Genomic DNA, 12,186 nt, shown 5'->3' with positions numbered 1-12,186 from the left:
GAGTGCTGGGAGATGCCTGGCTAAGGAGTTGGGCTTGAAGTTTAGTGCCAGAGGTGCGAGGCCTTTATGCACATCATCACTCCTCATGAAGGTAACACCAGGGATAAAAAGAAGAAATCCTTTTATCCATAGAATAGTCATCCCTCTGGAAAATTCTCTGACTTGCCGTTACATTCTCTGTGAACATACTTGTCTTCCTTCTCAATTCCTTTAAACATGGGAGCTTTGCAAGGGAAAGGAAGGGCCAGTGGAGACTTTATAAATTCTCATCTGCAATGCAGTTCCCCTGTTCCCCAGGGAGCTTGAAATCATCCGCCATGAATCCACCAAAGTAAACTCTGCATGTCCCACAGGGCCAACAAATTGCTCTTAGGGAACCAGGAATGTGGCTGAGCCTGAGCACTGTGGGAATCTTGGTAAGGACCTGTGAGTGACGGGCAGTACAAGGAGACAGAGCTTCCAACTTGATCCTCACTGCATTGCCAATGCTAGTCAACCCAATCTCTGGTTTGCCATTCCCAGTTAAGGCAAATGAGGTTCCAAGACATACAAAAACTTGCCCGGAGTTACACAGAGAGTCGAAGAGAGCTAGAATTTGATCTAGGACTTAGGAGATGTTGCCTACCAGCAAAGGGACTTCTGTGGAAACTGAATCCATTTCTTACCACATGGCAACCCGTCCTGACCTGTATATCCCTCAACACTGCACAAAATAGAGGGGCCACCCTTATCTGAACCCAAAAATCATAGGAGACTCATAAGCCACAGAGCCTAGTCACCAAGAGAGCTGGTCCCACCATTGTGGTGGTGTGCCAACACTTATCAGGTGGTCCATCTGGCTGTATCATCTAGTTAGTTTCATCTCTCCTCCATCTGTCCCTCCCTCTCTCATCGCTCCTTTCATCCTCATTCCTTCCATCCACTGTATCCATCCTTCCGACTCCAAAAAGGCACAAAAGATGCCTCGAATAACGTTTCCCAATAACTAAGGTTTTTCTGGATGGTGGGAAGCATGTTGAGTTGAAATATTATGCACTTTTACCTCATTATCTTTTGAAATATTGTTTAATTTCAATTATAATAAGATTAAATCTTGTTTACAAAATGATACTCTTTTTTCCTTCTAAGGAAGACAAAAACATTCTGGAGGCAAGCTGATCTTGGCGAGTGATATCACCCCTCTTGGTTCTCATCTATAAAGTACAAATGGTATTAGGAACATCTATTGAAGGTCGGGAACGATTCAATAAGATAAAGAATGTGCAGCTCCAGGCCCACAACAAATACTTAGTAGCTGCTCTGACCAACATCATACATTTTAGCAGAGCCTGACATCAAATGTTTTCCTAGCAGTAGCTCCTCTTCCTTCTAGTTTTTTTTCTTCCTTACTATGACCCTATTAAAAGTTCTTCCAGGAGGAGAAATAGAGGGCTTAACCCAGTATCTGATACATAGTTAGTCCTTTAAATGGTAGTCATTACTGTGACAGTCTAGACCATAATACCTTCTGCCAGAGACTTGATATCCCTTTGTGATAACCCATGGCAGTGTTTGCAGGAGAAGGCAAGGAGTTGCTATGCCACTCATTAAAAGCTGCACGTCCTTGCACTGTCCCTGGCTTTTATTTGTCTCTAGGTGATGTGAGCTGAGGACTGTACTAGAACAATCGATGACTCAGAGTTCCTCGAGATGTTCAGTGTGAGGCTTGGAAGCCCATGATTGGTGTGTGCCCAAGCAATAACGATTTGTGTCAGAAACTGCTCATGCAAGCCTGTTTGTGAGCCTCCTCACCTATACATCCAGGGATGGTAGAGACCTTTAGAAAAATTATCTTTTGTTGAGTTGATAAAGAATGTGTTCTGTGTTAATAGTCCCTTTCCCTGGCAAGCCAGCCGCTCAACAGGTTCCCCAGACGCCAAGGGTTTTCATTGGAGACTGGAAGCTGTCAGGAACAGGTGTCTGTTCATGTTGCCCTCAGCCACAGGGAGACAAGCCCAGTGAACTTGAAGATAAGTGTAAATAATGGAAAACTGAAGTTCTTGTCTATAGGAGACACAAATTCCATTAGATAATAAGCATTTAACCGGATATACTTGCTAAGGAGTTTTGACATAACCAAGAATGAGGAAGAGTTGAAATTGCTACCTAATTTGTACTTTTCATGAACCCTCAACTCTGGGAACAACTTCAGTAACATAACCTTGGAAATAGGCTTGTGTGATAAGGCATGGAAACCACTTTTTTAAAGAGGGAAGTTCCTCAAAATATGGAAATTTATTTGAAGTTTAATTAGTTTAAAACATAAGCTTTAAATTGGTGATTATATGCCAGAATAGCGTTAACTTAATTCAAGTGAGTTGTTATGAACGAAATGAAAATATTGAATTGCTTTAAAAATAAAAAGAGGGGAACTTGCAGGTGGAATGCTTGCACTTGGGAGAAAGTCCCACCTCTCGCTGATCGCCATGGGCTTTTGGAAGGTGATTCCTGCCTGACTTTCTGGCCTCAGCTTACACCTCCTCCCAGCCACATGCCGGCCTCCTTTCATGTCCTCTGCCTCTCCAAGTACATCCCTGCCTGGATCTAGCCTTCACTTGCTTGCAATGCTCTTTCAGATTCATATAGGACCCACTCTCCTCATTCAGGTTTCCACTCAAATGCCAACTTTCAAAGAAGCCTCCAGGACATTCCCTGTAGGAATTAAGCTGTTTCTTATTCTTTCATGCTGTCTTCCATCATTGCCATGTTTCGAGAGTGGTAAGTCTCTGCTTAAAGTCATCTTCTCCATTGACTGCTTTAAAGTGGGTTTGCCTCTTCTTGGCCCTCCTCAGGTAGGAGATGAACTCTTTAAGGCCATTCTTTGCTCTCAGCAGCGCTGCCAGCACCTAGAACAATTTCGGGCACTTCATAGGATGTAAGAAATAGATATTTTCATCAGAGAATGTGTAAAAGCACTGTCTCACCCCGGCTTGATAGACTAGAATGGGGTATGCTCAAAGGCACAACAGTTCTTGTTTTCATGTCTGGCCTTTGCTGAGGCAAAGGTGGTGAGCATATGACCCTCAGTTTTTAGAGCTTGTGTGTTGTGAGGGCCTCTTTGACATTCTTCCAGAGATGGGCAATGCTATGATAAATTCCATTCCTCATCTAAAAATACTTGTTGTTCTAGTACAATATGACAGTTCAGTTCTAGGTTCTGGCAATAATGCAATGAATAAATGGACAAAGATTTCTGCCTTGGTGGAGCCAACAGCCATGGGAGATGGTGTGAGTTGTGGAAAGAATATGCACCTTAAGGCCCAGATTTTCATTTTAACTCCTGTACTGTTAATGCTAGATACCTGGCTAGGCAAGCTTTCTTGACCTCTAATGTGTCTCACTTTTCTCATCTGTACAATGGGGAAAAAAACTGACCTCATGGGATTGATGATGGAGGTAAGATCCTGGGCACAAGGAAAGCATGAATAGAATTTGGTTTCCTTGCATCTCCCCTGGTGATGAAACATCCTCTTGTAGGCTTTGCATTATTTGAAGTGAGCTCACACTGCACAGCCACAAGCACAGGCCCCAGCCAGGATCAGAAGGTTTGTGTTTCAAAGGAAGAGTATGTGATGGATTCCTGCTCCTCTTCAAGCCCTGGTTCAAAGCAGCCTTGTTAGGACTCCCTCCTGCTCCTTGTCAGTGAGGCTAGGTCTCAGAGGAGACTCCAGACCTCCAGTTCTGGTCCTGGTTCCTGCTTGGGAATAAGCCATCCTTAAATGCCCAAACTGTCAGGCAGGGGTGCCCATGGTATCACTGTACTGTACATATGGAGCATGTCAGAGCACATCCAACTTGCACAACACCCTGTGAGTGATGTTGTCCTCTTAACATGGAACAGCTCACATGAAGCCTCCGGATCTGCTCCTGTCTTCAAACTGCCCTAGAAGAAGGGGGCCTGCTTTCCTGGGTCACACAGCAGAGTCCCCTGGGTAACCACAGAATGGCACCATACAGCAAGACAGACAACCCCTGAGATGAAACATTTGGTGGACTGACTTTCTGATGAAAAACAATTAGGGTACTAATATCACTTTTCTTACTTGCCAGTCAACTGTCCCCAAATAAACCTCTCAGCATATTCTACTGCAAGGAACGCACAGTAGGTTGACTGAGAAGTTTACGCAAGAATTAACCAAAGCCTTGTTCAGAGTGGAAGGACAGATAATACTTCCCAGGCTGTAATTGGCAGCACTTGATAGGCTGTTTGGGTATGTGGAGTCCTCATTTCCTCCCTCCAGGTAGGGAGCCTCCTGTGGCTAATCTACCTTGTTTCTCTGGACCAGAGTCAGCAACAAGACGATAATAAAAATAACAATTGCTGATATTTACGGAGGACTTTCTGTGTTATAAGTTCTTGTCACAAACTCATTTAATCCTCACTAAAACCATATGAAGTAAAGAATATTTTTATCCCCATGTACGAATGAATCAACTAAAGCACAAGACCCTGCTCAAGGTCAAAACGCTGCTGAGAGATAGAGCTGAGATTTGCATCAGGCTGTGTGGCTCCTGGACACTCCATTCTTAACACTCCACCTTCTGCAGAACCAGATGTAAGCGCTTTGAAACATAACCTTGCCCATTTTGTTCCTTGCTGCATCCTAGTACCTAATAAGAGTACTGAAAGCTTGCTGGTTGCCACGGCGGAATACACACCTTAGTTCTCCCAGAGATGGCTCCAAATGACAATTCTGAGCAGCCCAACAGAGCTCTAAGATGAATGGGTTTTATAGCCCCCTCACACACCTTTTTTTGTGTGTGTGACACCATAGCCTCCCACCTCCAGTCCTGGATCTAGCACACAGACAACACCAGTTTCATCCAAGAATAAAATCTGTTATGTAACTGCGTGGCAGGCGTAGGGTTGAATAGAGAAGCAATTTGAGAGTGCCATTTGACCACTCTTAGTTTCCCAAGGAGGGCTCATGGAAAGAACTTTTTGCCTCACTATGAGCCTCCCTTGGCATGCAAGCTTTCCTTCATCTCCTCTTCTTGGTGTTTTCTGTATTTTATTTTATTTTGGTCGCGCACATTATTTGAAGTTTCTATAGCAACGTGTCACCAGCTGGTATCGCATAGTAATGTTGGCATTTAGGAAGCAAGCTCCTGAAGTTGGAGCTTTCCCTCCCTTTGCGATCTCATCACTCCCACTAATCTCAGGTGAGTGGGGGACTCGGCAGCAGTCACCATGTCCCTCTCCCAATTTGGTTTGTTCTCTAAGGCAGAGTAAACTGAAGGCCTCTTCCTTGTGCACCTGGCCCTGCAGGAGTTCTGTGTGTGTGTGTGTGTGTGTGTGTGTGTGTGTGTAGGTGTGTTCACATCAAAGATTATTGAATAGATATATTCGAGTTGAATGTTGTGCACCAAAATTATTGATAATACCAATATGGTAATTATTTTTTCTAAATGGAAAGGAGTGGAATGATTTGGGGAGGACCTCTCTCCTGATTACAAATCATCTAGCATCCCAGCTAATTAATGTTGATCACAGCAATATTGGGTGTCTCTTTTTCTCTCTTGTGCCGTCATGCAGTGAAGTGACCCTGACTGTTTTCCTTCGGCACTTCAGCTATCTCCCAGGTGTGCAAGACCTCTCTATCTCCTGATGGGCTGAATTAATTGAAAGGATTGATTGTCTCGGGTGGCTGAAGAGGATTCTATATGGAAAATAAGCCCTGCCACTCAAGGCGTTAAGTAGTCCCTCATCTGCCAAGTGTCGCGATGATTGTACTTATTTTTACACGTTTGACCTAGTTCTAAACCGTGTCTCTTCATGCTGTGATTCATTAGCCACATTTTAAACCACCCTGATTGGAGCGAGGTGACTCTGCCCAATTTACACCAGAGTCTCAGATATGATTTCTCTCTGGAATTGAATCTGTAGGTCCCCCTGGTATTCTGTTTTAAGAAGCAATTTCCCAGCCAGGCACCTGCGTGCTGCTTGAGTATGGATACGTGGCTGTCTCATGGCTTGGTAGTAAATACATGTCGATCGCGGTGTTTCTGCAAGAAACTGCAAAAGGGGGATTCTCGCTAGTGTAGGCTACAGGGAATCCCCTCCACCCTCTGCCCCCCCCACCACCGCTCCCCCTGACAATATGCAAGCATTTCCAGAAGATTGGCAGGGCTGGGAGTTAGAGCTCCCATACTATAAAGTTTGAGCAATATTATGACTGCCTGAGTTGCTAGGGCAAATGCAGTCTGGTCACCCCCAGTTCCTCGTCTTCTAAAATCATGAGGCAAGGTGGATATGGAAGTATGGTCTCATACTTGGAAAAAGGATGAGAAGCAAGGGATAGTTACTGCCGAGGGTACTTCGGGAGCTGGAATACACATCAGAGAATCTGCATGTCCTTCCATCATTCTGTAAGTGTGAAGCAGAGGTGTACTATTTCTTCCTTTAAATTCTAATAACAGAGAACCTTGTTGGAATACGGAACTACCAGCATCCCACTCTGCTTCAGGTATCAGTCTGTCACATTGGCTTGATTTCCAGCAGATCTGTTACCAGCATCAGGCAGGCATTATTGTAAGGGGGAGAAAGATGCTTCCAGTTGGAAGCAAAACACTGTTATTTTTCCATTAACAGCCAAATTCAGGTAACTTGTCCAAACTTCAGTTCACATTGCACTACAAAATTGTACACAGAAAGACACGCAGCTGGGTTTTTCCTACATGATAGAATGGAGAAATGAACCAGCTGGTAAAAGTAATTTTGATTCATGTGTGAACTGCAACACACTGACCAACTCCTAATAAAAAGATAATAGTCTGTTTCACACAATGGTCACTCTTCTTTAGACAAGGACTGGAATGCCCCCTCCCCCTTTTTTTTCTCTTTTAAAATGAACCATGGAAGTTTCTCTTAAGCACAGTTTAAGACAATGCACCCTTCTCAAGGTAATTCCAGGCAATACGAGCTTCCACGCTTTGCTTTTTGCTATTTTTCTACTTTGAAATTCAAACCAAGCCATTGGAAATAACAAGCATTGCATATCTATGCATTTGGGGCAGCCTGCATTTCTGACAATGGTGGATTGTCCAACACACACACACACACACACACACACACACACACACACACACACACACACTCCCAGGAATTTAAGCCAAAGCTTTAAAAGTAAACTGTCATCTAAGAGCCGCTGGCATTTTCTCACGGAGGTTCACTGATCACACACACAAAAAAAGAAACATAAAATCTGTACACATTTCTTACCTTGAAGCAGTGGAATACCTGCCGATGGAGCCCCCCCCTTGCCTTGCCCAGGGAGCCAGGCTTTGACCAGCAGCAGAATTACTCCAAAAGAAGGAAAAATTAGTCCTCTCTATTGTAAATTTCACTGTTTATATGCAAGAAGTGTAGTGGGTCTGCTCACGTAGGAATAAATAAAAAGCCGAACAAACTGCACGGCAGCACCATGTGAAAAGAAAAGACCTCTAGTGGCCACAGGCTGAATTCTTTAAGGAAGCGCTAGGAGAGATGGGGGGAGTAGAGGAAACACGCTGGTACACACACACACACACACACACACACACACACACACACACACCACACACACACACGCTGAGGTTCCTCAGTTGCTAACATTTCCCCATCCTTGCCTTCAGCCTGTCTGAAAGTATAAACAATAATCAACCTCATTCCTTGGTCTCAGTGGCACCTGGTTAACCCAGATAAAGGTGTTCGGTCTGGTGAAAAATGGCTGGATAATTTCACAAACTCACCCACAACGTCTAGGAGCCCCAGCAGCACAAACAGTTTCACTGGCTAGATCATCAGGAAAATCAGTCCAGTGTGGAGGCTGCAGATTCCTGACAACAAAGTGTTACTGTCATTGTCCCTGTACTGTGTGCCCACTGGATGCTGTCTAAATATTTCTGGTGTGAGAGTGCTGTGATCCCGAATGGATAGGCTCCCTGGGTCAGTGGCCTGAGGTTAGATCAGACCCTTTGCTTAGGAGGACCATGGGGATGTTCTGAAATTCGCCTTTTCCTAAGGACCCTGCATTTTCGTTTTGTTCTCAGCTTTATTAATGGATTAGCTGGCCCTGCTGACAGGGAAATCACACCATCCCTAACTTTGTAATTCAAAAGAACATAGATGCAAAGGAGGTCTCACTTTTTGGGGGAGCTAATTTGGCAAATGAGAACTTGAGAAACATTCAATTACCCAAAAAACTTTATGTGGCAGATTTGTAGAGACCATTCAGGCAATTCCTCCATCACTGAGACCAAACTGTAAATCTGTTGTAGACACACAACTCTAAATATGCATATAACAAATAGAGAAGATGTAACAAATACAAATGTCTGCAGAGTTTTTAATGAAAGTTTTCTTTGTTATGAAAATTTTAGTAAAAAAAATAATGTTTTAACAAAAGCAATCGTGTGTGATGCCAAATCAAATTTTTTGAACCAAGTGCAATACTTTCCAGCCTATCTCTCCGGTGATCCCTGGAGACACCAGGCAGGCCATTTCTTTCTCTTTCTTCCTTTCTTTCTTTCTTTCTTTCTTTCTTTCTTTCTTTCTTTCTTTCTTTCTTTCTTTCTTTCTTTCTTTCTTTCTTTCTTTCTTTCTCTCTTTCTCTCTTTCTCTCTTTCTCTCTTTCTCTCTTTTTCTCTTTCTCTCTCTCTTTCTCTCTCTTTCTCTCTTTCTCTCTTTCTTTCTCTCTTTCTCTCTTTCTTTCTTTCTTTCTTTTTTCTTCTCTTTGAGACCACTTTATTTCACTAGGCATTTTTCTTTCTTTTTTTTTATTTTATTTTTTTAGGGTAAAAAGGTTCAAGGGCTACAGGAAAGTGGGTAAGACTAGTATTTTTTCCATATTGTTTCCTTCATGTTTAAAGGGGGGTATTAAGGGAGAAGGCCCACCCAATTTCCCACTCTCCCCAGGTCCCGGATGTAGGGTATGCTCCGAGATTCTTGCTCAAATGGGTTTTGATATTTCAACAGTTATGAATCGCTCAGGCAGGCCATTTCTTACAAGCTTGCCCTGGGCTGAACTATTGTGGGACTCTGTGTAAGCAACATGGCAGCCACATTGGTTTTTGCAGTATGCAATCAAGAACAGCTTCTCATACTGTGCTTCTTTTACCAGGTTCCAGGGTAGATCTTCCTGAACATTGCTGGCACCAGTAGAAAAGGCACTCTGTTGCTGACTCACAAGGGGTTATACTGATGTCTTTTAGTGCATGGGAGGGTATAACTTATGTTCCCAAGGATCCTTTTTGTCCTTCCTCTCTTATGCCACTGCCTTGATTTCTTTCTTGCCTGAATCTATCTGACCTTTGATCAGCCACACTCGTGATGAGTCTTGTGCTTTTTGTCCCATGGACATAAATTGTGCTTTCCCAACTAGACCATAAACTTACAAAGAGCAAGGACCACCTCTTCCCATCTCTTTGATTCTGCATAGCCTTTCACAAATGCTATCCCTGGTAGGTGTCACTCACAGCCTGTTTCTGGATGATCCGATAACTAATCTCACAGCAGAAGACTTTCATGTCTTTCTAGGAGTTTTCGATGTCATCCCTTTGATACCCTGGGTCCAGACAAATGGATAATTGCCCCCACTTTATGGATGAGACAGATGAAACTTGCACCTGAAGAGTTACTTGTCAGAAAACTATATGGTCTGCAAGACTTTGACATAGGCTAAGTTTTCTAATTCCATATAGCTCTCTTCTGCCCCAAGGTGTGAGCAGCAAATCATGTCTTATTTTTATATTTGGAACTCCTGGTTCTGTCCCAGGTAAACTGTAAATGTTGAATCAGTGTTCTATCCATGGATGAGCTTTAATTAAAGGCGACATTTTCTCATAGGGAAATTTCACATACTGATCCAGTGAGGGGAACATACTTATCTTGGTTGGTTGAACATTTTCCAATTTGAAATCAAGGGCATGGAGAAGATGAATTCTGTGGTCTTTTCTCCATCCATTCATGGCACTGTTCTTCATTTCTTACAGAGTCATTTTGTGGCATGCATGACAGCCATCTTGAATCAGATGGGTGACCAGCACTATTCCTTCTACATTGAGACCTTCCAGACCAGCTCAGAACTTGTGGTGAGTCTGCAGGGTGAATGAGGGACTGTGGAAGGAGAAATATTATCCTTTTGGTTCTTGCGAATTCAGGACAAGAAAGTCTCCCTGTAGATCTTGAATATGTGCCTGGGTTTCAGTTTCCAAACATATTTGTCTAGTTCCCTATTTCTTCTACATTTTATCTCTGGAACATGCCTTTATTCAGTGTGAGAGACTGAATGCTATATCATCTAGAATACCTAAACATAAATCATACACACTTCTAGGCTTAAGAGCATGAACTGTGCAGTCACACAGTCTTAGATTTGAATTTGGTGTTGATTAGTTTTGTGACCACAGACAAGGTAACTGCTATTAAGTCTCAGTTTCCCCATGTATCAAGTGGGATATAATCTATGTCATGGAGTTGTGCTGGAGTTACATGGGATCATAGTAGCTCAAACTGCTGTTATAATATGATACCCAATGCACAAAGGAAGTTACTGCCAGTGCCCCTTTCACATACTGATGGCCTCTCTGCTCGTGGGCTGTGACTCAGAGCTGTGCAGCAGATGATTTCATCAATATTGGATGCAGTCTGGGCCAAAGAATGTAGAAAAGGGTCCTCTGGCCTCAGTAGGGCCTATTTTGTCATTGTTGGCTTCTGTCAGGTTTAGGCATCATCTCAACTCTCGTTGGAGTGATCAGTGGCACCTGAGCTGGACCAAACTCAGAGCCCATGAGTGGCCCATAATAAGGGCATCATGAGAAATATGGTGGTCTATCCTTTTATTCATTTAGCATCTACCCAATGAATAAAATTTGCAAGAAGCAGAACCTTTTTCTGGATATGCACAAAGATAATATGAATTTTTTTATATATAATCTTTTTCTGCATATTCAAAAAAATAATTTTTCTGGATATACAAAGCCAATAATCCCAGCTTTCTCTCTTTCAGCAAAGTTTCTGTGTGCCAGGACATAGAAATAAAAATCCAGATTCTTAGTTTTGAAACTCTGTGGGAGGAAAGATTTTGAGGAGTGGAAAGTAGGTGGGGGTATTCTTGTTTAAGCAACAGGTACATGCTTAAACATCACCCTCACAATAATATGACATCAGTGTTAGAAGTCACATTTTTATGAGTCTACAATGTGCTTGCTCAATGACCCAGGCCTAGTGTATGGAAGAGATTGAATTTGAACGTCAGCTCTAGCTTCTATGCCCTACTACATCATCTGATTCAGAAGACACATGGTCCGTCCGAGAACCAGAATCTTTCTCCTTTCCCATAGAAGGGAATGTGCCTGTGATGACAGTCACACTTCCTCAGGTAACTTCAAGAACAAATGAAAATAGTCACAGCCATCATCATGCATATTGTAAGCATTTACAAGGGACTGGGTTCTATGATAAGTATGTTTTAGACAGTATGCACTTAAACCTCACAGTAACCCTCAGAGGCAGAGTTAGCATCACTCTGCTGATGCAGAAGCTGAGACAGAGCATTGACATAATTTTCCCTAGAAGCAAAGATTGCTGGAAAGGAACGATGCTATTTCCAGAAGTTTTCAGTTAGCTTAAAGCAGCACTTTTCAAACTATGTGCCCCTTAGCCTCACTGTTCTTTTCAGCGTGTGCGTGCGTGCGCGCACACACACACACACACACACACACACACACACACACACACACACACACATTTCAACCAAAACTCTCCTACTTTTATCCTTTCTATGCTTTGGATTTCAAAGTTAATAAAATTTTCTTTGAGCAGAGAATTCTATTTAAAAAGTTTGACATCCACAGGTTTACGTAAAAACCTCCTTGAATGGGTTTGCTGGTTTTATTTTTTTTCCAATCTTCCCTCAAGCAGACAGGTGATATGGCTTTGTGGCACCAGGCTTAAAGGTCCATTTCCAATGATTCTGATCTGTGTTGTTGGATTTGCCTCAAATTTGTGTTCTCTAAAGATGAGAGAAAAAAAAATATGAGCAGTACAGTCATCCTTATCATTGTATTTCCTTAATCTGCTCATGTTTGTTGTGTGATGTATGAATTATCTGTGCTTGCAACATTGTTAATTAAATGTTATTTTAAATAATATTTTGTTTGCTCAGT

The 12,186-nt window shown here is 42.7% G+C and overlaps 1 protein-coding gene across 1 annotated transcript in view; it reads left to right on the top strand.

Moving 5' to 3' along the window:
- Positions 1–12,186, top strand: part of DOCK2 (dedicator of cytokinesis 2) — a 387,891-nt gene that overhangs the window by 289,784 nt on the left and 85,921 nt on the right. Inside the window, exon 28 of the mRNA XM_040982635.1 lies at positions 10,012–10,110. Coding sequence (XP_040838569.1) covers positions 10,012–10,110 — 99 coding nt within the window. The remainder of the gene's footprint in view (positions 1–10,011; positions 10,111–12,186) is intronic.

Source organism: Ochotona curzoniae, unplaced genomic scaffold, assembly GCF_017591425.1.
Source record: "Ochotona curzoniae isolate NIBS_2020 unplaced genomic scaffold, NIBS_Ocur_1.0 contig_1, whole genome shotgun sequence".
Lineage (NCBI taxonomy): Eukaryota > Metazoa > Chordata > Mammalia > Lagomorpha > Ochotonidae > Ochotona > Ochotona curzoniae.
This window is presented reverse-complemented; position numbering and strand designations above follow the sequence as displayed.